The 27,163-nt window shown below is 43.7% G+C and overlaps 2 protein-coding genes and 1 long non-coding RNA gene across 3 annotated transcripts in view; 1 reads left to right on the top strand and 2 right to left on the bottom strand.

Annotated features, from left to right (window-relative positions):
- LOC140106714 (uncharacterized) overlaps nt 1-15,653 on the top strand; it is a 32,645-nt gene extending 16,992 nt beyond the window's left edge. The window contains exons 2-3 of the long non-coding RNA XR_011850839.1: nt 13,081-13,218; nt 13,527-15,653. This is a non-coding gene — a long non-coding RNA (uncharacterized lncRNA). The remainder of the gene's footprint in view (nt 1-13,080; nt 13,219-13,526) is intronic.
- On the bottom strand, nt 11-4,520 carry LOC140105401 (interferon-induced protein with tetratricopeptide repeats 5-like). Its single transcript, XM_072129333.1, has 2 exons — nt 4,374-4,520; nt 11-1,479 (listed from the first exon to the last, which is right to left on the bottom strand). The coding sequence occupies exons 1-2, from the start codon at nt 4,376-4,378 to the stop codon at nt 147-149; spliced, it is 1,338 nt and encodes a 445-aa protein (XP_071985434.1). The 5' UTR covers nt 4,379-4,520; the 3' UTR covers nt 11-146.
- Nucleotides 15,654-21,412: 5,759 nt separating the features above from the next.
- Nucleotides 21,413-26,100, bottom strand: LOC140105410 (interferon-induced protein with tetratricopeptide repeats 5-like). The gene is made up of 2 exons (XM_072129347.1): nt 25,957-26,100; nt 21,413-22,982 (listed from the first exon to the last, which is right to left on the bottom strand). The coding sequence occupies exons 1-2, from the start codon at nt 25,959-25,961 to the stop codon at nt 21,536-21,538; spliced, it is 1,452 nt and encodes a 483-aa protein (XP_071985448.1). The 5' UTR covers nt 25,962-26,100; the 3' UTR covers nt 21,413-21,535.
- Nucleotides 26,101-27,163: the final 1,063 nt, after the last annotated feature.

Below are 27,163 nucleotides of genomic sequence, written 5' to 3'. Positions count from 1 at the left end.
TATACTGGTAGAATAAGTTAAGAAGTTATAATTCTTGGGAAAAAAGCAGAAATAGATACAGCTGCGGCTTCCTCTTCTGATCTGTGTTTTATATCTGGTATGTATTTGTTCACTGTAGATGGACTAAATATGCACATGACAACAAGTTATATCATTAACTTCAGCTCACAGAGTTCTCTAACATATTCCTCATTGTTAGCGCCATATATCAAGGCTTTTTGATAGCATCTTTTTAGAGACTTTTCAGCTAATTCTCTCTCTTTCTTGGATACTGTGATCTGCAAACATTTTTTGTAGTATTCGAGGGCTTCAGGTACTGACCTCCTACAGAATTCTTTGAAACGTCCATAGCTGTAATAGACCTCCAGCTTCTCCTCATCTCTAAGATTGGAAAATTCCAAGACAGTTTTAAATGTGTCCTCTGCTTTCTGATATTGCTTTGCTGCACAGTACATATTGGCTAAGTCTACATGAGCGTACACTAATGTCTTCTTGAGCTCCAGGGTCTTCTCAAAATGAAAGATGGCGTTTTGGATGAGGTCATTCATTTCTTCTAAGTCCCTTTCTCTGCTGTGTGTCTTCTTATTTCCAAACTTCTTTTTGGAAATAAAATATTTCTGTCTGTAACATAGTCCGATTTGGTGATGGTGAAATCCAGAATTTGGCATGAGATCTACAGCAGTTTTTAGAGCATGCAAGGCGTTGTCCACCATCCCCGCTCTCCTGTAAAACTTTGCAACATAACGGACCAAATATGGAAGGTTTGGGGCTTGTTCTATGGCTTCATCGATATATTTCATTCCTTCTTTAGTTCTCTTAAGGTCTTGGAATTTCAAGGCAAGAAGAGCTTTGACTATGGCATCATTTGGATTCTTCTGTACCGCACGTTTCAGTAGATCTAGTGAAACAGGACATGGTTTTCTACTGAAACCTTCCAGTCTATAGACCACTGTTGCATATCCAGTGATCCATACGGGATCCTCTGGCTCTAGCTCTAAAACCTTCTCCAAACATTGTTTTGCTTCTTCATAATAATGTCCAGAAAATTGTGACAGTGACCAGCCCTTTTCTCCATAGATTTCTGCCATTTCTGGTTTAACCTTATGATCTTTGTAAATCTGTTCTACTTTATCTATATATTTCTGGGAATCTTCATACTGGTTTAAGTAGTAGAAGACCCATGCGTAATTTCCATAGGTCACCAAATATTTTTGGTCGGTCCCATCTGGATTGTTCTCTTCAATCATCTCTTCTGCTTTCTTTAAATGATCTATTGCTTTTGTGTGGTCTCCTCTCAGATGCATCACATAGGCCAGCAGATTGTACACCATGTATTTGTTCTTGGTGACAAAAAATGGCAACTGTTTATAAAATCTGTCTTCTAATTCATCAGGATCTGTGTCCTGAACAAGAAGTTTCCAAGTAAAGTGACATTTAAGTTGCATCAAACACAGTTTCAGTGCTTCCTTTGTTGACCCGCTGTAATAGAAAACAGAAGAAGTGTTTAGTAATAGTGATTAATAACAGTGACAACATACTGTAAGGCTAGATTCACATTAACGTGTGCCCGCCATACCGTAGCGCGGTGGGCACACGTCGCACTGGGGAGAGGAGGAGAGGGTGTATGCTGCTCACTCCCGCCCCTCTACATAGAGGAACATTGCACACGGAGACCTATCTTTCTCCCGGCTACGGAACGGTACAATGTATATATGTCAGCCGTATATACGTCCCCCATACGTTTGTGTGAAATTAGCCTTAGAGTAATGCTCAACAGGTAGATTATATTATGTCACTGCCAACAACAAAGAAACTGACATCATTTGCTGCATCTAGGGACGTCTCAAAGATGTACAGGCGGTCCCCTACTTAAGGAAACCCAACTTACAGACTAACCATTGTTACAGACAGACCCCTCTGACCTCTGGTGAAGCTCTCTGAATGCTTTATTATAGTCCCAGACTGTAATGATCAGCTGTAAAGTGTCTGTAATGAAGCTTTATTGATAATCCTTGGTCCCAATTCAGCAAAAAAATGTTTAAACTCCAATTGTCACTAGGGCAAAAAAAAATTTTTGTCTGGACCTCCAATTATAAAATATACAGGTTCGACTTACATACAAATTCTGTAACCTATCTTGTACGTAACCCGGAGACTGCCTGTATGTACGAAAAATACAACAAAAAATGGAATGGGTGGTACAACCTATACAGTTATACGTGGCAGATTAGATAATTACATGTGATATCATATTGGCAGTATCTTATGTTTCAGAACTAAGTTCAGTTTTTTCAAGTTGGACCCAAAACCGGAATGCCAACCATCTGGAGTCTTAAGGGGCTCAACCCCTAGTGAACCCCCTAGTTTACACAATAAACATCTATTTACCCCCTTACAATTTTAATCAGTTTTATTCTTGTTTTAGCTTCTATTACTCCGTGATGGTCAGTGTAAAATTCTAGCGTGTGGGTGGGGACTCTCTAAGCAGACACATTGGGGCACATTTTTGTTTCTGTTGGACACACTGTTTGCACAGGTATTCAAGAAGTGTCTACACCACATATGTGATGCCTATTGCAAACCCACTCTATGCATTTGTGCGATTTACCAGAGCAAACTTGGGCTAACTGAACTTAGCATATCTGTTTAGTTGAGTGCAATGCGTGAAAAACTGACGTTTTTGGCTGCGTTTTTGTTCCATTTTTCCTTGGAGTCATTAGCGTTTTTCACGCGAGTGTTGTTCGCGTGTTTTGCATTTTCGGTGCGTTTTTCACGCGCGTTTTTTAAGTCAATGGGACTTTTTCAAAGGGACCATGGTTCGGGAATAAAATGTTTTATTTAATTGAAAAAGAATGTCTTCTGATAAGTTAGCAGATGTATGTAAACATCTACAATCTATTCTTCACTGTGTTCTTTAATGTGTTTTTCACTTAAATGATCCTGTGTTCACTGTGTTCACTGTTTTTATTCTATTCTTCATTGTTCTTCACTGTGTTTTTTTAATTAAATGCTCGATCTCGAGCATGAGAATTATTCATGTCACCTAGCAACCCATCAATTTAAAATGCATTGCACTTGCATTGCACTTGCAATGCTTGCGAGTGCAATGCATTTTTGATGCGTCTCCATAGACTTGAATGGGGCGGGAAAAACGCGCGTGAAACGCAAAAGTAGAGCATGCTGCGATTTTGACGCGCATAAAAACAAACGCAAGCACGCACGTGCAAAACAACGCAAATGAGGAAAGACCCATTGGAAACAATGGGACAGAGTGCAATGCAAGTTCTGCGCGTCAAAAGCCCGCACAGAACTCGCGCGTGAAAAACACTAGTGTGGAAGGGGCCTTACACTGTCTTCCCCTCCCTCCTACAACATCATGTAGTGCTCAATGGACAAATGCAGAGGGAGCAGGGGAGAGGGTGAGACAATGTAACAGCTTACGAATCTACGCCAGAGCCATTAGCATCATTTTAAAAGTTGATTTTAGAATGAAGGAGACCAAAGATAACAAATATAAGAAGATTTCCATAGTCACAGTGCCTGGATCTATGAGTATGTGTTCCCGGGTTTATCATGATGGATTTTGATGGTAGATTTCCTTTAAATTACTGTTTTTACAGGTAAGGGGTACATAGGGGCACATTTACTATGGGTTCAAATGCTGCACTTTCGTCGGGTTTCGCGATCATTTCCGTTTTGCGCCGAATTGCCCTGGGATTTTGGCACACGTGATCGGATTGTGGTGCATCGGCTTGCATGCAACAGAAATTGGGGGGCGTGGCCGTCGGACAACCCGACGGATTCGGACAAACCGCGGAATTTGATAAAGGAATTGTGTCGCAAGATCAAGCACTCACGTGCACCAGGAAGAAGAAGGTGAACTCCGGCGGACCTCGGCGGGAAGTGACGGATGCACGATCTTAGTGAATGGCGGCAGGCGCGAATCCTTGTCGGACAACGCACCGCGGGATCGCGACAGAACCGGGTAAGTAAATCTGCCCCATAATGTTAAGCCACTTCTCTGACTATGCAAAAAAAGCAAACGGACCTGTGGGGAGTGTGAAAAGAATCAACTACAAAACAGAAACCAAGAAAATTTGAAGAAAAAAAGAACACATAATAGATGTGATGTAATAAATAGAAAAGAGTCTAGAGGGACTGTACTTAGCATTCAGGACTGAAACTAGGCCACTGGGATTCTTTTTTCGGAGAATTTTTTCAGGCAGCCTGAATCTGTGTTATGGAAGCAAATGGACATCACTATGGCTTACCTTACCGTCGTGAAATATTACAAATAGTTCTATTAGTATTTCATAAAGTTTGGGAATCTCGGAGGATAATAAAAAAATGTAGGATAATGTGAAAATGTCTACCTCATTCTGCGTATCGCTGCTCTTGTTCTTGAGAATGGAGGAAGAAGTCTTCTATGTACGGTGCCGTGATCTGATCTCTATGCTTCAATGCCCAGGAAAAGGGAGTCACGCACCTTCAGGAGGAGGAGGGAAGGGAGAAATGATTCCACCAGAAATGAAGAATAGAAACTGAAAATCATTTTCTTGGTAAACTTGCTGAGCTGGCTTTTTCTTGCAGTGATTTTATCGCTAGTTTCTGGTTTCTTTTAGGTTGGTGTCTTTTCTTTGCTACATATCTAGAAACTTTTAGTACATTATTTATATTAGTTTCAGATCTGTTATCACATCACAGTTTAGTAACAATGTGAATAAAAGATACATGTGACCCAATGTGGTCTAACATCTTATTTTTTCTCTTAGAAGGGACCATCTGGTCAAAGCCACACTTTGGATATGTTTTGTGGACTGCACTGGAAAACTATATGACAGTATAGTAAAGGCTTAGGTCCAGATGTGTAGAAGAGACCTCATGATGGAGAGATCATTGTGCTGCTGGTCAGGCCTGTTTCTTTCACTGGATGGGCGATGGTCACAGGCCCCACATGGTGGAGTAAACAGGGGGCACTGTATACTGGTCAGTGTGCTGTGTACTGGGGGCTAGTGTGTTATATACTTGGGGGGAGGCGCACTGTGCTGTATCCTGGAGGATCAGTTTGCTGTATACTGTGGGTTAGTGTGCCGTGTACTGGTAGTTAGTGTGCTGTATACTGGGGGGCTGTGTGATATATACTGGCGGGGAGGGGTCAGTGTGCCGTATACTGGGGGAAATGTGCTGTATACTAGTGGTCAGTGTGTTGTATACTGGTGGTTAGCGTGCTGTGTACTAAGAGGGCAGTGTGCTGTATACTGGGAGGCAGTGTGATCTATACTGGGGGGGTCAGTGTACTGTATACTGGGGAGGCAGTGTGCGGTAAACTGGGAGGGGGCAATGTGCCATATACTGTGAACTTATATATTGTGACAGTGTGCTGGATACAGATATACTGGGGACAGTGTGCTGGATACAGATATACTGGGGGCAGTGTGCTAGATACAGATATACTGGGGGGCAGTCTGCTGGATACAGATATACTGGGGGCAGTGCGCTGGATACAAATATACTGGGGGCCAGTGTGCTAGATACAGATATACTGGGGGCAGTGTGCTGGATACAGATATACTGGGGGGCAGTGTGCTGGATACAGATATACTGGGGGGCAGTGTGCTGGATACAAATATAATGGGGGGCAGTGTGCTGGATACAAATATACTGGGGGCAGTGTGCTGGATACAGATATACTGGGGGGCAGTGTTCTGGATACAGATATACTGGGGGGCAGTGTTCTGGATACAGACAGTGGTGTAACTACTGCCGTAGCAGCCTTAGCGGTTGCTACGGGGCCCGTGAGGTTCAGGGGCCCGGGGATGCACGGTCCCACTCCCTGCAGACTAGTGTTTTGCCACGGCAGGGGGGGCTGCACTGCCGGGTGCCTGCCGTATCGTGCCCCCGGGCCCCTCCCACTGTGTCCCGGCCACCGCCCACATCTTTCCTGGTCTGCCCAACTCTTTTCTGGATCTCCTGCCTGTCATCTCCCTGGCCCGCCCGCTACCTCTCTGACCCGCCCGTTAATATCCCTGCAGGGAAGCACTGCTTACACTATGAAACAACCCCCCCCCCCGCTCTCGCCCCCCCCCCCGCTTGCACCCCCCGCTCGAAATCCCCCCCCCCCCGCTCGCAGTACCCCCGCTCGCATCCCCCCCCCCGCTCGCGCCCCCCCCCTGCCGTCTGAATGGCACCTGAACACCCACCTGACGCCAATACAGCCCCCAAACTTCTTGAAAGGTAAGTAATAGTATATACAGATGTATTTATCTGTACTAATACTATGTATATGTGTATATATGCATCTACAGTATATTTATGTATATATATGTATATACTGTGTATAAATGCATAGAAGCAGATACTGTATTTATATAAGCTTATATATGTGCACATTTAAATATATATATATATATGATGTATGTGTGTTTTTGTATATGCTGTGTATATGGTAAGTATGTATGCTGTATATACTGAATGTGGGTTTATTTGCTGTATGTGTGTATATTCTGTATGTATATGCAGCATGTGTGTATATGGTGTTTTTATCCTGCATGTATGTGTATATATGGTCAGTGTATACTGTACGTGTGTGTATATATATATGTGTATATTGTATATGTATATAATATGTATACTGTATGTGGGTATATACTGTTATATTCTTGTACATAGGGGACAGTATATACTGAATGGCTTTGTATATGCTCTGTGTATTAGTGTATAAATGTATATCAGTGTATAAATGTGTGTAATTGTATAAACATGTCTGTATAAGGGTACATTCACAAGAACGTATGGGGGACGTATATCTGGCTGCAAATTTGCTGCCGGATATACTTCCCCCATAAGCTTCTATAGCGCCTGAGCTCGGTACAGTGAGCACAACGAGTACTCACTGTTTCGAGTAAAAGAGATAGAGCGTGCTCCATCTATGGCCGTAAGAAAGGCCATGCGGCTCTATTCTCTATGGAGAGGGGAGGGGTGAGCCGCGACCACCTCTTCTCCTCTCCAGCGCGCCAGACGTGTGCCTGCTATATATATATGTATATATATATGGAAGGGGGGCCCCATGCAGAAATCTGCTATGGGGCCCAGCCTATCCTAGTTACGCCCCTGGATACAGATATACTGGGGGGCAGTGTTCTGGATACAGATATACTGGGGGGCAGTGTGCTGGATACAGATATACTGGGGGCAGTGTGCTGGATACAGATATACTGGGGTCAGTGCGCTGGATACAGATATACTGGAGCCAGTGTGCTGGATACAGATATACTGGGGAAAGTGTGCTGGATACAGATATACTGGGGCAGTGTGCTAGATACAGATATACTGGGGGCAGTGTGCTGGATACAGATATACTGGGGAAAGTGAGCTGGATACAGATATACTGGGGAAAGTGTGCTGGATACAGATATACTGGGGAAAGTGTGCTGGATACAGATATACTGGGGGCAGTGCGCTGGATACAGATAAACTGGGGGCCAGTGTGCTGGATACAAATATACTGGGGGCAGTGTGGTAGATACAGATATACTGGGGCCAGTGTGCTGGATACAGATACACTGGGGCCAGTGTGCTGGATACAGATATAGTGGGGGCCAGTGTGCTGGATACAAATATACTGGGGGCAGTGTGGTTGATACAGATATACTGGGGCCAGTGTGCTGGATACAGATATACTGGGGAGAAGTGTGCTGGATACAGATATACTGGGGAGAATTGTGCTGGATACAGATATACTGGGGGGCAGTGTGCTGGATTCAGATATACTGGGGGTCAGTGCACTGGATACAGATATATTGGGGGTCAGTGCACTGGATACAGATATACTGGAGGGCAGTGTGCTGGATACAGATATACTGGGGGCAGTGTGCTGGATACAGATATACTGGGGTCAGTTTACTGGATATAGATATACTGGGGGGGCAGTGTGCCGGATACAGATATACTGGGGTCAGTGCGCTGGATACAGATATACTGGGGTCAGTGCGCTGGATACAGATATACTGGGGTCAGTGCGCTGGATACAGATATACTGGGGTCAGTGCGCTGGATACAGATATACTGGGGTCAGTGCACTGGATACAGATATACTGGGGTCAGTGTGCTAGATACAGATATACTGGGGAGCAGTGTGCTGGATACACATATACTGGGGGCAGTGTGCTGGATACAGATATACTGGGGAGCAGTGTGCTGGATACACATATACTGGGGGTCAGTGTGCTGGATACAAATATACTGGGGGCCAGTGTGCTAGATACAGATATACTGGGGGCAGTGTGCTGGATACAGATATACTGGGGGCAGTGTGCTGGATACAGATATACTGGGGTCAGTGCGCTGGATACAGATATACTGGAGCCAGTGTCCTGGATACAGATATACTGGGGAAAGTGTGCTGGATACAGATATACTGGGGCAGTGTGCTAGATACAGATATACTGGGGGCAGTGTGCTGGATACAGATATACTGGGGAAAGTGAGCTGGATACAGATATACTGGGGAAAGTGTGTTGGATACAGATATACTGGGGAAAGTGTGCTGGATACAGATATACTGGGGGTAGTGCGCTGGATACAAATATACTAGGGGCCAGTGTGCTGGATACAAATATACTGGGGGCAGTGTGGTAGATACAGATATACTGGGGCCAGTGTGCTGGATACAGATATACTGGGGCCAATGTGCTGGATACAGATATACTGGGGCCAGTGTGCTGGATACAGATATAGTGGGGGCCAGTGTGCTGGATACAAATATACTGGGGGCAGTGTGGTAGATACAGATATACTGGGGCCAGTGTGCTGGATACAGATATACTGGGGAGAAGTGTGCTAGATACAGATATACAGGGGGGCAGTGTGCTGGATTCAGATATACTGGGGGTCAGTGCACTGGATACAAATATATTGGGGGTCAGTGCACTGGATACAGATATACTGGAGGGCAGTGTGCTGGATACAGATATACTGGGGGCAGTGTGCTGGATACAGATATACTGGGGGCAGTTTACTGGATACAAATTTATTGGGGGTCAGTGCACTGGATACAGATATACTGGGGTCAGTGCGCTGGATACTGATATACTGGGGTCAGTGCGCTGGATACAGATATACTGGGGTCAGTGCACTGGATACAGATATACTGGGGGCAGTGTGCTAGATACAGATATACTGGGGAGCAGTGTGCTGGATACACATATACTGGGGGGCAGTGTGCTGGATACAAATATACTGGGGGCAGTGTGCTAGATACAGATATACTGGGGTCAGTGCACTGGATACAGATATACTGGGGGCAGTGTGCTAGATACAGATATACTGGGGGGCAGTGTGCTGGATACACATATACTGGGGGCAGTGTGCTGGATACAGATATACTGGGGCAGTGTGCTGGATACAGATATACTGGGGGTCAGTGTGCTGGATACAGATATACTGGGGGCCACTGCACTGGATATAGATATACTGGGGGAAGTGTGCTGGATACAGATATACTGGGGGCAGTGTGCTAGATACAGATATACTGGGGTCAGTGCACTGGATACAAATATACTTGGGGCAGTGTGCTGGATATAGATATACTGGGGGGCAGTGTGCTGGATACAGATAGACTGGGGGCAGTGTGCTGGATACAGATAAACTAGGGGGCAGTGCGCTGGATACAGATATACTGGGGGTCAGTGCACTGGATATAGATATACTGGGGGGCAGTGTGCTGGATACAGATATACTGGGGGAAGTGTGCTGGATACAGATATACTGGGGCAGTGTGCTAGGTACAGATACACTGGGGGCAGTGTGCTGGATACAGATATACTGGGGGCAGTGCGCTGGATACAGATATACTGGGGGCAGTGCGCTGGATACAGATATACTGGGGCCAGTGTGCTGGATACAGATATACTGGGGCCAGTGTGCTGGATACAGATATACTGGGGCCAGTGTGCTGGATACAGATATAGTGGGGGCCAGTGTGCTGGATACAAATATACTGGGGGCAGTGTGGTAGATACAGATATACTGGGGCCAGTGTGCTGGATACAGATATACTGGGGAGAAGTGTGCTAGATACAGATATACAGGGGGGCAGAGTGCTGGATTCATATATACCGGGGGTTAGTGCACTGGATACAAATATATTGGGGGTCAGTGCACTGGATACAGATATACTGGATGGCAGTGTGCTGGATACAGATATACTGGGGGCAGTGTGCTGGATACAGATATACTGGGGGCAGTTTACTGGATACAAATATATTGGGGGTCAGTGCACTGGATACAGATATACTGGGGTCAGTGCGCTGGATACTGATATACTGGGGTCAGTGCGCTGGATACAGATATACTGGGGTCAGTGCACTGGATACAGATATACTGGGGGCAGTGTGCTAGATACAGATATACTGGGGAGCAGTGTGCTGGATACACATATACTGGGGGGCAGTGTGCTGGATACAAATATACTGGGGGCAGTGTGCTAGATACAGATATACTGGGGTCAGTGCACTGGATACAGATATACTGGGGGCAGTGTGCTAGATACAGATATACTGGGGGGCAGTGTGCTGGATACACATATACTGGGGGCAGTGTGCTGGATACAGATATACTGGGGCAGTGTGCTGGATACAGATATACTGGGGGTCAGTGTGCTGGATACAGATATACTGGGGGCCACTGCACTGGATATAGATATACTGGGGGAAGTGTGCTGGATACAGATATACTGGGGGCAGTGTGCTAGATACAGATATACTGGGGTCAGTGCACTGGATACAAATATACTTGGGGCAGTGTGCTGGATATAGATATACTGGGGGGCAGTGTGCTGGATACAGATAGACTGGGGGCAGTGTGCTGGATACAGATAAACTAGGGGGCAGTGCGCTGGATACAGATATACTGGGGGTCAGTGCACTGGATATAGATATACTGGGGGGCAGTGTGCTGGATACAGATATACTGGGGGAAGTGTGCTGGATACAGATATACTGGGGCAGTGTGCTAGATACAGATACACTGGGGGCAGTGTGCTGGATACAGATATACTGGGGGCAGTGCGCTGGATACAGATATACTGAGGGCAGTGTGTTGGATACAGATATCCTGGGGGCAGTGTCCTGGATACAGATATACTGGGGGCAGTGTGTCGAATACAGATATCCTGGGGGAAGTGTGCTGGATACAGATATACTGGGGGCAGTGTGCTGGATACAGATATACTGGGGGCAGTGTGCTGGATACAGATATACTGGGGGCAGTGTGCTGGATACAGATATACTGGGGGCAGTGAACCCAAACCCTGAACCTGAACGGGAAGGGCAGGGCCACTCATCTCTACTTCTACGCTCTCTAAGACTCCTATGTCCACAACTACCAAACCTCCTAAAGTCTGAATTGGCCGTAATCCACGTTTTCTGATAAAGTGCAATCTTCTTTTTAGGTTTCTTGGTTTCTAGTTCAGAACTTTAAGGATACTTTGTGAAATTGAAACTTAACACTTATGAAATACAGTTTCATTTCTACAAGACTAAAACTGTGGCCGTCACAATAGACCTGCTCTATGTTATAATCAGGGGCGTAACTAGGATAGGCTGGGCCCCATAGCAGATTTCTGCATGGGGCCCCCCTTCCATATATATATACATATATATATAGCAGGCACACGTCTGGCGCACTGGAGAGGAGAAGAGGTGGTCGCGGCTCACCCCTCCCCTCTCCATAGAGAATAGAGCCGCATGGCCTTTCTTACGGCCATAGATGGAGCACGCTCTATCTCTTTTACTCGAAACAGTGAGTACTCGTTGTGCTCACTGTACCGAGCTCAGGCGCTATAGAAGCTTATGGGGGAAGTATATCCGGCAGCAAATTTGCAGCCAGATATACGTCCCCCATACGTTCTTGTGAATGTACCCTTATACAGACATGTTTATACAATTACACACATTTATACACTGATATACATTTATACACTAATACACAGAGCATATACAAACCCATTCAGTATATACTGTCCCCTATGTACAAGAATATAACAGTATATACCCACATACAGTATACATATTATATACATATACAATATACACATATATATATACACACACGTACAGTATACACTGACCATATATACACATACATGCAGGATAAAAACACCATATACACACATGCTGCATATACATACAGAATATACACACATACAGCAAATAAACCCACATTCAGTATATACAGCATACATACTTACCATATACACAGCATATACAAAAACACACATACATCATATATATATATATTTAAATGTGCACATATATAAGCTTATATAAATACAGTATCTGCTTCTATGCATTTATACACAGTATATACATATATATACATAAATATACTGTAGATGCATATATACACATATACATAGTATTAGTACAGATAAATACATCTGTATATACTATTACTTACCTTTCAAGAAGTTTGGGGGCTGTATTGGCGTCAGGTGGGTGTTCAGGTGCCATTCAGACGGCAGGGGGGGCGCGAGCGGGGGGGGATGCGAGCGGGGGTACTGCGAGCGGGGGGGGGGGATTTGGAGCGGGGGGGGGTGCAAGCGGGGGGGGGGTCGGGTGCGAGAGCAGGGGGGGGGGGGTGTTTCATAATGTAAGCAGTGCTTCCCTGCAGGGATATTAACGGGCGGGTCAGAGAGGTAGCGGGCGGGCCAGGGAGATGACAGGCAGGAGATCCAGAAAAGAGTTGGGCAGACCAGGAAAGATGTGGGCGGTGGCCGGGACACAGTGGGAGGGGCCCGGGGGCACGATACGGCAGGCACCCGGCAGTGCAGCCCCCCCTGCCGTGGCAAAACACTAGTCTGCAGGGAGTGGGACCGTGCATCCCCGGGCCCCTGAACCTCACGGGCCCCGTAGCAACCGCTACGGCTGCTACGGCAGTAGTTACGCCACTGGTTGTAATGATATCTATGTTATAATGATATCTATGTTATAATGATATCTATGTTATGTATCTATGTTATAATGATAGCCTAAACGTGACCCCTCCAGACTATGCATATGATAACCCTACGTATCATTATAGACTATGAAGATAATCTCTATAGTCCTGTGTAGGACAGGGAAGGGCAGCACAGAAAGAAGATTTTCAATTCCTCAGAGCGACAGCGAGGAGAAAAAGTAGTTTGTACTACTGATATCTGATAAATTCCTGGAATAACAGGTATGTTATTATATCAATGTTAACCATTGGACTCACACCATGTGTGTCTACAGAAGAGCTAGCACGTAACCCTCATGCTTCTGAGCAATCACATAATAGTATTTCACTGCTCAGTTTTTTCATGACTTTATGTATGTATTATATGGCCACTGTAAAGTGAGAACTGGATGCTGAAATTTACCTACCGTAGATCATATACAATACCCTGTTACATTACAATACCCCATTTCCCCTAAGTGCGTATGTGGTGATGATGATGATAAAATGATTAATATTTGCATGTTATTATCCAATTTATCTCATTGCAGGTACAGATATCCCAACAATGGTAGTAAAGGACTATTAAGAATTCCATCACAGATAAAATTAGACATTTTTGGGCCTATTCCATTATAAAACGGCAACCTCTGGATGGTGAGGCTGCAGCTTTAATGCGGGACAAGAATGGAGTGGTTTCTGTACTTATTTTCATGCACTGCTTTTTGCATTGTTTTAGGACATGGTCAGAAGACTGACACTTGACACCTGAGACTGACATCTGAGTTTTTAGACTGACATCTGAGACTGACACCTGAGACTTTGACTTCTGACCATGTCATAAAATGGACACTGTACTCATGAGATGGTGGAATTGGTTTATGTTGTAATTTATTTGAGGATTGCCATCAGAAATAAGAGAATCTATTCAGTTATCTGCAGATTTGCTACAAATATGCCATTTTTCATGCACGGATTGACATCTGAATCCTTCCTGCTTTGCTTTAATTACTGCTTTCAGTAATTAAAGGCTTTGGCTCCCCTGCAGCCTATTTATTGTATCTGGCTGATTAGACAAAAAACAGAAGGCTATACTTTAGCGAGAGAGTATAATAATAAGAGGCCACAGGTAGAGGGTCTTTCTGTAGACAATAGTGACAGGGCACCAACTGCAGCCAATAATCATATTATCCAACAGTGAGGGGCCCCAACTGTATTCAAGTGACAGCGTCCCTAGGGTAGCCAACAGTCACAGGGGCCCACTCTGTAGTTAATTATCACAAGGCCCTCCAGTAGGACGTAACCCTGTCTTCAGTGCAGTGTAGAGGCTAAATAATCTCTTAGTCACTTACTCGCCTATCCCAGCTCCTGTCTTCTCTCACCTGTGGCTGGACCTCGGGACGGTGTTACATCATGATGCTGCTGTGCTTCCTTTATGGGTCATGCTGGGAAGCCTTACAGCCACATCACACTCTGTCAATGGCATCTTTGTGTTAAAGAGGCAGATGCTATTGACTGTCTCTTTAAGGAATACCTTGTTTCCCCTAAAATAAGACATCCCCCGAAAATAAGACCTAGTACAATTTTGTTCAGGCTTAAAAATATAAGGCCTTCCCTGAACATAAGACCTAGCGGCAGTCATTGCAGCAGCTCCCTCACGCTATACATTAGTATTAGTAAATCTTGTAGATGCTGCAGAAGGTTGTGACATGGGGAAGGATTCATGGAAGTAAATCACTGACTGTTGTGCTGCAAATGTGATCCCAGCAGCTACCAGGATAAGAAGGGTCATTTATGGAAAGTGCTTTAACTAAACATGAGAGATTGGGGCCAATGATTCTAATAAAAATGGAGTCACAAGAAATACAGCATGAAATTCAGAGTTTGGAGAGTCATAAGGATGTTAGAGAAGTTGATTTTTTGTTCAATGATAAATGTAAATTATTGTTCATGGAAAAATAAGAATCCCCTGAAAATAAGACCTAGTGTCTCTTTAGGAGCAAAAATTAATATAAGACACTGTCTTATTTAGGGGGAAACAGGGTAGTGCTCAAGCGGCCACTTTGAGTACTAGTCTAAAGCTATTACTGGCAGGGGGCTCCAATGCAGATGGGCCAGGTGCCGATGGCACAACCAGCAGATTTTTTCCCCTACAGCAGTAGCCGGGACCTACAGTTTTTTAACATGGAAGTTTCAGTGGGCAGGGGCCCAGGCCATATGAGGATCTGAATAGTGCAGAGTACTCTTCAGAGTGCAGATGAGGGCTGCCTTGGTGTTCAAAACTAATTTGAATAAAATATCAATACATTAAAAAAATATAAAATGGAGGCAGGTTTACAATGTGTCTTGACCGGGGGACTGCAGTCTTCATCAGGTACAGGAGACATGTATACATATCCCCCAGTTAAAACGCAGAATCCCCTAGCTGAACACTTTTTCCTTATCTGTGGTGCAACAATCATCTGGACACCCTATACACCAATCTGAGGAATTGGCTGCGACTTTTACATTAACGGTGGCTAGCACTTCTGCCTTGCAGCGCTGGGGTCCTGGGTTCTGATCCCACCCAGGTCAACATCTGCAAAGAGTTTGTATGTTCTCTCTGTGTTTGCGTGGGTTTCCTCCCACACTCCAAAAACATACTGTTAGGTTGTTTAGATTGTGAGCCCCATGGGGACAGGGACCAATTTGACATGATTTGTGCAGTGTTGCGTAATCTGTAGGCGCTATATAAATAAAGAATTATTATTATTATCCACCACAAGATGAGTACACATCATTGGAACACCATGGGGCTCATTTACTAAGGGTCCTGCGACTGCAATTCTGTCGGGTTTTCCAGAATATTTCCGATTTGCGGCACTGGCTTTTACGCGACAGAAACCGGAGGGCATGGCCGTCGGACAACCCGCCGGATTCGGAAAAACCGCGGAATTTAAAAAATGATTTGTGTCGCAAGACAATCAGTCACATGCACCGGGAAGAAGAAGGTGAACTGGACCGGGTAAGTAAATGTGCCCCCTTGTTTTCCCTTAGAGCCTGCTAAATTACCATTTGGTAATCTCCACTCCTGGTCCAGTTTTATCCATATGAAAAAAACCATTGAGACCAGCAGATTCACTGATGGTAGACTAGTCCTACTCACATGCTCGTTCCATCTTCATCAGCCAGGAAAAGCTTTTATAATAATTTAGAACGCTGTGATTTGGTTTAAAACTAAGAAAATTAGCTTGAAGCTCCACCGGCTTATAATTTATTAATTCCCCTTCATTCACCAAGTCCCACTTGGTCCAACCCATTGAGATTCCCGAGAGCCGGAGACGTCCAGGTGGGGCCAGGCGGAACTTGGCGAGTGAATAAATTATAAGCCGAATGAGCTGAGAGCACTCAGGTGACTTAAAGAGGACCTGTCACACCAATTTGAAACCTTAAACCCATTACCGGTTCATGTGAACCTGTGGTTTAGGGACCCAAATCAACCTCTATCAGATCTCTACGTGGGCCCTGTGTTAAAAAAAACCCAAACATTTATACTTTTTTCCTTTTTTTTTGGACATTTTATGGTCTGTAGACCTACTGTTTCTATCTGTAACCTGCTTTTTCCTGGCTAAGTATGCTCTCCAATATATCGTAATTTATTGGTATAATATACTTTCCAATTAAGGTTTCCTAATATTTGCCACAATTTTAGTTGAATACAAATTAGCACATAGTCCTTGTTTGCCTACAGAATCAGTCTCACCTCTGTGTGTTTATAGGAGAAGATTTATGGCGCTTTTACTTCGGACGCTTTATCTGTATCTAATTCATCCTACTTATCAGATATCTGCCACCACATCTATCTTAATTAATTTCCGCTTAGCAGATACACAATCAAAAAGAAGTATGAAAGCAGACAAAAACATCTCTAATACACATGCTTCTCTCAGTTTTGCAATGCATCAGATGTGTTTAAAGGGAATGTCATTTTTAGTTGGTGACAGGTTCCAATAACCCATGCTGTGCTGATTTTAAAAATACATTTGTCAGCATTCTGAATAATTTCAGTACTTTCTAAAAGATTCACTCACATTACTTGGCTCCCTGTTAGCTGCATGTGGTGAGTCCCCGGGGAGGAGCAGCGGCAGCCTGTGTGTGCCTGTGTCAGTCTCCTCTACTCCACAGTCTTCCAATTCCTTCCCCCCTCTCCACCTCCTGTCAAGTGCATTGAGCAGGTAGTTTTGGAAGGGGGTTGGTGTGGAGTAGATGAAGAATGCATGAGGAGACACAGGCACACACAGGCTGCAGATGCCCCTCCCTTAGGACTCACCACATGGTGCTGACAGAGGGAAATGTAATGTGAATTAAACTTATATAAAGAACTGAAATTATTCAGAATGCCGACAAAGGCACTTTTATAGCATAACATAGGCTACCATGGAACCTTTCACCAGCTAAAAATTCACATTCCTGTTGACAGAATTCATTCAATACATTTATATCAAATGTGATTTCATCTGGTAGATCCTGTAGATGGTGAATCTCCATGTGCAGCAATCTGATGTGCACCCTATACATAAGAAATATAGATTATGCCACACATGTCTTTTCTTAGTGACATGTCCAGTCATCCAATTCCCGATCTTACTTTCTCTATGGGAGTTACTATAGGTAACAGGAACAAATGGGGGTCTTGTTAGATTAACCTTTAGGTTACAATGTAGTCTCTCTGCTCTGTGACAGCTGTGTGCATCTGACGTTCTATTCTATGGTTGCAGAAGTTATGATGTTGGCACATTTGCAAAGCAGAACTTTTGAAGTTCTCAGAAGTAGCTTAGTGTTCTATAAAACAAAAATGTATTAAGACTGTTGAGCAAATACACAAGACAAACATATAATCCAGCACATGCTTCCTGCAAATCAAAATGAGATCTGATTTTCTCTGGTAACTCAATGATGCACATTTATTGTGCTTGCACATGTATTAATATAGTGTCTGCGGCAGTTTTGTGTCACGGCTGCTCTGTGTCTGACAAGACAGGAAAAAATTTGCACCTAAAGTTTCGAGTTACCATATTTTTCGGACTATAAGGCGCACCGGATTATAAGGCGCACCTGATTATAAGGATGAATGACCAGCACAGTTCAAGGCAGCTGTTGTCTGTAAGTACGGTTCATATATAAGGCGCACTGGACTATAAGACGCACCTTAAATTTCTGAGAAAATCAAAGGATTTTTTGTCGCCTTATAGTACGAAAAATATGGGTACTGCTTAGTCGGACCCTGAAGTGCTTCACAATTCTGCAGCATGAACAAATTTCAGTGTTGGGGGCGCCAGATTAATGAAGGCTGGTCCCATCTGCTCACACCACAGGCAAACTGCACATAGTACAGACTGCACTAGTTTTGCTAAATGTGGTCCAATATGTTAAGTAATCACAGAAAAGGAGATACTAAGTAGCAGCAGAAAGGTGCAAAACACGACCAGTGACACCAAGATGAAAATACATATAACTAGTAAGTTTCCCTCCTTGAGCATTTATAACTTCAGATTAACATCACATAGATCAGTGGTGGCAAACCTATGGCACAGGTGCCAGAGGTGGCACTCAGAGCCCTCTCTCTGGGCACCCAGGCCATCAGCAAAGAGGACTCAAGTTATCTACTTGCACTCCCAGGCAGCCCAGGACTTGTCATGCTCAATGTTATAATAAAGCAATAGCGCTGCCTGGGAACTACAGGAGGGGTGGGAAGGTGTGGACAGAGCAGAATTATCATTGTTGCTCCTTCTCTAGGCAAAACATGTCTTCCTGTTTTGGGGAACAGGAAGAATTGGTCCTCCTCTTTCTACTGTATTGGTGTCCTCAGAACACTGATACGATTCAAAGTCACAACAATAAGCAATAAGTTATGGAATAAATTGCCATGATTGCACTTTGTGATAAACAGGTGGGGATGGGTTGTAGTTTTGGCACTTGGTCCCTAAAAGGTTCGCCATCACTGACATAGATCTTTCCCATATATAGCACATTCATATATACAGGAAGTCCCCGGGTTACGTACAAGATAGGTTCTGTAGGTGTGTTCTTATGTTGAATTTGTATGTAAGTCAGAACTGTATATTTTATAATTGTAACCACAGGAAAATATTTTTTTGGTCTCTGTGACAATTAAGAAATTGCAGAAACCTTTCATAAGTGTTACAGCTGTTTAATGTAGCCTAGAGCTAAAGTACAGAAAATTACCAACATCCAGAGGTCCGTTTGTAACTAGGGGCCTTTTTCGACTCCAGGCGCTATTTTCCTGTACAGGGTTGAACATGGACACGGCGATGCCCAATTTGTTTAGGATTTTTACTGTTCATTTATATTTATATCAGTTCTGGGGAAAGGGGGTGATTTCAATAATAATTTTATGTTTTTTTAATATATTTTTTTTAACCTTTTTTTTATTTTTACTATTTTTCAGACCCTCTAGGGTACTTTAACCCTAGGTTGTCTGATTGATCCTACCATATACTGCCATTTTACAGTATGGCAGTTTATGGGGATTTTCCTCCTCACTCATTACAATGTGCAAATCAGAGGACCTATGGAGGACATATATACAGCCGCAAATTTATGGCCACATATTTGTATTCCCATGGCGCCCTGGCTCGGAATGGTAAGCACAATGGGACACATTTACTTACCCGGTCCAGTCGTGATCCAGCGGCGGGTTCTCCGGCGCTGATTCGGGGTCTGCCGGGATTCTCTAAGGTCCGTGCACCGATATTCACCAGGTGTCGCTGCTGCGCCGAGGTCCGCCGGAGTTCACCTGCTTTTTCTGGTGTATGTGAGTGCTTGATCTTGCGACACAAATGGCTTTTTAAATTCCCCGGTTTTTCCGAATCCTTCGGGTTGGCCGGTGGCCATGCCCCCGATTTCTGCCGCGTGAAAGTCGGCACAATTGCGCAAAAAAACGATCGCGTGTGCCACAATCCCGTGAAATACAGTGCAAAGCGGAAATATTCGGGAAAAACCCGACGGATTCGCAGCTGCAGACCCTTAGTAAATGTGCCCCAATGTGTATCCCGGGGCTCAATCCTGGCCTTAGCCAAACAAAACCAAATTTGATAGTTAGAAGGACCTTCATCCATGACATCCTCTTCCATCTGTTTCTGCACTCCATACATTGAAAGCAGGCAGAAGAATCTTGGTTCTAATACCATATGTAGAAAGTGAATCCACACTTGTAGGGGCCCATAATATTCATACAGCCCAGGGCCCATGGCAGTCTTAATCCACCCCTGGTAGGGTTTATAGGACACTCTCTGATATGGCCAAATGTCATGTATTGGGAAATAAACAACCTCCTTAGATTTTATACATTATTGAGTACAGGCTTTAACCAATAATGTACACCTTACTGAAGAGGGATACCCAACAGACCTTTCACCAAATAAAAAGAGAGTATGGTTTAGTGCATGTTTCCGTACAGGGCACCCAGTATTAGCACAAGTGGTGGCAGTACTTCTGTCAGGCAGGAAACACTTGCATTACAAATCCCTACAGGAAACTTAAAGGCGGGTTAAAAAAATAATCAGGAGGTAACGTACAGGTAATAACACAGAGGTAGGTACTTTTTTTTTATTTTTATCCTTCCCTATCCCGGCCACCCAAGGGTTTTTTTCTTCCCTCAGTCAACCCCTTTAATCAAATAAGTTACCCCCACTCTTGAAATGGGTTACAGATGTGAAAGATATTGCTGAAGATCATTAATGAGACATACTGGAATTGTGATAAACGCATTCTGTCTTTATTTCTTGCATACAACATTTCCAACTTTGAAATAAATGCCTAGATATACCAGTGAACAATAGAACTGAAAATAATTTACATCTTCAAATCTTTATTGGTGTCATCAACCATTACACAATTTAAAATATATGAAATCTGAATAATTTTATTATATAATTTATATATTATCTAAATAAGCCTTAAATTAGTGACAAACTCAACAATCTATAGAAATGTAGCTGCAGCTTCATCTCCCTCCTATCCCAGATTTATATCTAGCGTTTAACCATTTAAGATGCACAGGACAATGACAAGTACCGTATTTTCCGGACTATAAGGCGCACTTAAAAGCCTTGGATTTCCTTGGAAAGTCCGGTGCGCCCTATATGAGGCAGCGGACCCTACTTACATAGGTCCCCGCTACCGGAGACAGCAGATCTCCAGCGGGAACTGCAGACCACGCGGCACGAACAACTTCTGCCGCGTGGTCTGCAGTTCCCGCTGGAGATCTGCTGTCTCCGGTAGCGGGGACCTATGTAAGTATTCTATTCTTTACCTCCCCCTCACCTTCCCCGCTCACCTTCCCCGCGTTCCGCGTCTCTTCTCGGCGTCGCGTCCCGTCGGGTCTCCGCTCCGCCCCCGGACCTCCGCCACGCCCCCGGACCTCCGCCACGCCCCCGACCCTGCGCCTTATAGTCCGATGCGCCTTATATATGGAATTATTACATATATAAGGCGCATCGGACTGTTGCGCCTTATATTCCGGTGCGCCTAATGGCCCGGAAAATACGGTAGCTATAATTTATATCATCAGCTTCAGCTCACAGAGCTCCCTCACATATTCCTCATTGTAAGGGTCATATTTCAAGGCTTTTTCATAGCAATCAATTGCCTCATTCCTTTCCTCATTATTTTTATAGACAAAGCCAAGTAAAGCATAACCCTCAGCATCATGAATGTTGTTTCGGATCTTCTTTGCAGAAATTCTTTTCAGAGACTTTTCACTAAATGCTCGCTCTCTAGTGTTTTCAGCAATCTGCATACACTGTTTATAGTACCGGATGGCTTCAGGTTCAGACCTCCTGTGGTAATCCATAAAACATCCATAATTGTGAAAAACCTGCTGCTTCTCTTCATCTACAAGATTGGGAAATGCCAAAACGGTTTTAAATGTGTCCTCCGCTTTCTGATATTCCTTTGCCTCACTGTACATATTGGCTAAGTCTACATGAGCGTACACAAATGTCTTCTTGAACTCCAGGGTCTTCTCAAAATGAAAGATGGTGTTTTGGATGAGGTCATTCATTTCTTCCAAGGCCCATTCTGCGCAATCCATTTTACCATTTTCAAGCTTCTTTTTGTGAATAAAATATTTTTGCCTGTAACATAGTCCAATTTGATGATGTTGGAATCCCGAATTTGGATTCACATCTACAGCAGTTTTGAGGACACTCAAGGCGTCGTCTAGCATACCGGCTCTTCTGTAAAACTTTGCAACATAACGGAGCAAATATGGAAGGTTTGGGGCTTGTTCCATGGCTTCTTCTATATATTTTATTCCTTCATCCGTTCTCTTTAGGTCTTGCAGCTTTAATGCTAGAAGAGCCTTCACTACGGCATCAGTTGGATTCATCTCTACTGCACGTTTCAGTAGATCTAGTGATTTGCATTCTGGAGCAGAACAATGTCTGCCATTGAAGCCTTCCAGTCTATAGACCACTGTTGCATATCCAGTGATCCACTCAGGATCCTCTGGCTCTAGTTCTAAAGCCTTCTCGAAACATTCTTTTGCATCTTCATAATATTGCCCTGAAAATTGTAGCAATGACCAGCCCTTTTCACCATAGATTTCTGCTATTTCAGGTGTAACATTCAAATCTTTGTAAATCTGTTCCACTTTTTCTATATATTTCTGTGAATCTTCATACTGGTTTAAGTAGTAGAAGACCCATGCGTAATTTCCATAGGTCACCAAATATTTTTGGTCGGTCCCATCTAGATTGTTCTCTTCAATCATCTCTTCTGCTTTCTTTAAATGATCTATTGCTTTTGTGTGGTCTCCTCTCAGATGCATCACATAGGCCAGCAGATTGTACACCATGTATTTGTTCTTGGTGACAAGAAATGTCAACTGTTTATAAAATCTGTCTTCTAATTCATCAGGATCTGTGTCCTTTAAGAGCAGCTTCCAAGTGAAGTGACATTTAAGTTGTAGTAAACGCAGCTTCAGGGATGCCTTAAATGACCCACTGTGATAGAAGATAAAAGAGGAGAATAGTCATTGGTAACATATGACCATGTACTGTACATGACTCACTTATCATTACCTCACATACAGGGATATATAATAAGCAGCAAGTGTCAGTAAAAAGCCATAAGAATAACATAAATTCATCCCATATGGTTAACATGATAATGAACACACATAAACACACACAAAGCTATCACTTATAAAAAGTGATCACAAAGATACAACAGAATGCGGAACCATAACATAACTATGAAAAATCAATTGAAAACCACAGTGCTTTGTATTCCTGGGTGGGCACCACTCAAAGAACATAGAGAATTTGGGGCAAAATTTGTGTGAGGAAGTCCGACAACAAATTTTAAATCCAGATTTCAGAAGGAAAATACATGTCTAAAACCACGTGTGAGCATGCCTAAAAAAATCACAGTGATTCTCATAATAAACAAAGCCTAAGAAGTAACACAGGAATTGCATAGATTTTAAACAGTCCCTCCAAAACAATAATTAAATAAAAAACTAGACACCCCAAAATAGTTCCATGTACAATACAACACAAAGAGGCACATGGATCATTTGTTTTTGTGTGTGACTTTAAAGTTGTCTGAAGCCAGGATACTTTATCAGTGCTATAGTCAAAGATATATTCCTCTACAACACGCCATTTTGGACCAAGCAAACCAAACGGACGCCAATTTAGTTTTCGCCGGGGGGCGGGGGGGGGGGGCGGCGGTTGTTGACCTGTGTACAGCCATGTCATGAATCAGACTTCATTTTGTGTTAAACTGTTTAGAAATTACGGTGTCTCTGCTATTACTACCTTATCTTTCTGAAGCTTCTCTGTGTGAAGGCCATGTTGTGACTTATACAGAGCTAACACAGGGGCAATTAGTATAAACATGGTGGAGCACATTCAGTTACCCAGTCCTGTCGCGATCCCCGACCCGGAATGTCCGACGAGGATGAAATCCGGCGCGATTCACCAAGATCGTGCACCTGATATCCTGCATGTGTCGCTTCCCCGCTGAGGTCCGCCGGAGTTCACCATCTTCTTCCTGGTGTATGTGAGTGCTGATCTTGCAACACAATCTGAATTTTAAATCCAGCGTTTAGTCCGAATCATTCGGGTTGTCTGACGGCCCCGCCCCCAAATTTGTGTTGCATGAAAGTCGGCGTGATTGTGCCAAAATCCAATCACGTGCGCCAAAAACCCCTGTTAAATGAGGCGCAAATCGGAAATAGATGGGAAACCCGACAGAAATGCGGTCCGCGGACCCTTAGTAAATGTGCCCCTCTGTCTCCCTGGAAACAGTGCTCGGTGTGAGAAATAATATGTAAAGTTCACCTACGTGTTTTGGGAAAGTGAATTTATGAAGAGATATAAATTCTTGCCAATAGCATTGCAGTATTCTATCACCTTTTCACGCCCCCTTGAGCTGATGATGTGTTTGGCCATAGTATGAAAGTCCCCATGCAAATGATAAGGACTGTTTTGAGTCCTAGATAAAAATCTCTATCACTATGAATCTTTCTAAATTTGCTCTTGTGAAACATGTCTTTTTTTCTTTGTTTTGCTGTTTTTTAAATTTTTTGCAACTTTTTTAGGTGCATGTATTGAACTAAGCAAGGGGTCAGTCGTACTTTGTTTTGCACGGAAAAAGTCACTAATTTGCTCTACAAAAAATCACAAAACAAAGAAACAAAGATACCTTTAGGAACACTGCAACAGACACAACTTTCGGCTAACTTAACCCCTTCACGTCTGCTCCATGTAAACATATGTCATCTTTTACTGTGACAGATTGCAGAAAGGACGTTAATTTACGTCATGACAAATGGCTGTATCTCCTGAACCCTGGCATCTAGAAACACTATTCTAGTGTCAAATTAAACAGGAGCACATTGGTGTGGACGCTTCATAGAGCTTTGTTTATACAAAAAATCTTGATATTTATGTACAGCTTTCTATTGCCAAATGTAACTGAAAGAGTGGATATCTCCAGTTCTGTTAAGCAGCCATACACAATCCATATATGTATCTATGTATCCATATACAGTATATAAAAAATTGACCTAGACATTCTGGCACTAATGACCGTTGGTCCTGAAAAGGTTAAAGGACATCTACCACCAGGATAAAGGATTGTAAACCAAGAACACTGACATACTGGTGTGTGCCCTGCTCTTCTTTTAGCGTATTAAGCCCTTGTTTTTATTAAAACAAAATATGCAAATGAGCCTGAGGGGCTCCAGATGACAATGAGATGATAATGACCATCCATGGGAGCTGCAGCCCTTCAGGTTTTTTTCAAAAAAAGGAATACTGGTTATTGGTAATTTATTGTACTTTAGTCCTAGGCTACAATAAACAGCTATAACAGTTATCACAGGTGTCTGTAATGAAGCTTTAGTGTTAATCCTGGTTCTTATGACAACCCAACATTTTTAAAATCCAATTGTCACAGAGACCAAAAAGGTTCTGGCTGGGATTACAATGATAAAATATACAGTTCCGACTTACATACAAATTCAACTTAAGAACAAACCTACAGAACCTATCTTGTAAGTAACCCGGGGACTGCCTGTATACTAATATTTTGTTATAAAACTTGACTTAAAATACTAGGTCATGTAAGAAAATACAATTTGTAACGTGTTGTACAGTATCTAGCTCTCTTCAAGAAAATAAAATCGTGTCTGTGACTAACTGCCCTGTGTAAACCCTCCCTAGATTTCTTCGGACTCGAATTTGCTTTTCCTATTGTTAAAAACGTTGAGCCAATAAATTATGTCCAATAATGGGTTCTCCTTAGTTTTATGAACTCCATTAATTGTTGTTTAAATATCATCCTGAATTTTGTCATAACATAACATTAGTCTTTGCTAAACAGGTGAAACTTTGGGCAAAGTATTTTAGATTTTATATGATATCTAGGAAGATAATGAAAAAGTTAGGAAAATGTATAAATATTTACCTCATTCTGCCAAGGATTGTGTCTCTCCGGAGGAAGAAGCTTTCTATGTGCAGTGCAGTGATCTTGTCTCCGTGTTTTTATAGGCAGACAGGGAGAGTCACACACCTTCAGGAGGAGGATGGAACGGAGAAATAATACTGCTACAAGAATGGAAACTGAAACTAGATGTGACAGTAAGTGGACAGTGGTGAAGACATTCATACTTGGAGTGACCTCATCTCCTATTAACACTTTCCAAATAACCTCAGTTTTGTTTTTGGACATATCGAGGAACTTCTAAACTTTTAAATAGTTTTATAATTCCGATACCACAACGCAGCTTAGTAACAATAGTAACAACACATCTTAGCAGTCAGGCCTCTTATCCAAGGTTTGGGTTAAGAATGACCCAATGACAAAATCTATCGGTATAAAATAATTGTTGTAGACTGCACTGGACTGACTATAATAAAGGGGTCATATCTAGTGTGGGGTTTACATAGAACAGTAGACAGGTGAAAGGAACATGTGAAAGGAATAGAGATGAGCGAGTATACTCGTCAGAGCTTGATGCTCGTTCGAGTATTAAGGTACTCGAAACGGCTCGTTGCTCGGACGAGTATTTCCCCTGCTCGAGATCGAGCATTTAATTAAAAAAACACAGTGAAGAACAATGAAGAATAGAATAAAAACAGTGAACACAGTGACCACAGGATCATTTAAGTGAAAAAGACAGTGAAGAACACAGTGCAGAATAGATTACAGATGTTCGGGCAGCACGGGGGAGACATCGGGCAGCACGGGGGAGACATCGGGCAGCACGGGGGAGACATCGGGCAGCACGGGGAGACATCGGGCAGCACGGGGCAGACATCGGGCAGCACGGGGGAGACATCGGGCAGCACGGGGGAGACATCGGGCAGCACGGGGGAGACATCCGGCAGCACGGGGGAGACATCGGGCAGCACGGGGGAGACATCGGCCAGCACGGGGGAGACATCGGGCAGCACGGGGAGACATCGGGCAGCACGGGGAGACATCGGGCAGCACGGGGGAGACAGCGGGCAGCACGGGGGAGACATCGGGCAGCACGGGGGAGACATCGGGCAGCACGGGGGAGACATCGGGCAGCACGGGGGAGACATCGGGCAGCACGGGGGAGACATCGGGCAGCACGGGGGAGACAGCGGGCAGCACGGGGGAGACAGCGGGCAGCACGGGGGAGACA

Source organism: Engystomops pustulosus, chromosome 11, assembly GCF_040894005.1.
Source record: "Engystomops pustulosus chromosome 11, aEngPut4.maternal, whole genome shotgun sequence".
Lineage (NCBI taxonomy): Eukaryota > Metazoa > Chordata > Amphibia > Anura > Leptodactylidae > Engystomops > Engystomops pustulosus.
This window is presented reverse-complemented; position numbering and strand designations above follow the sequence as displayed.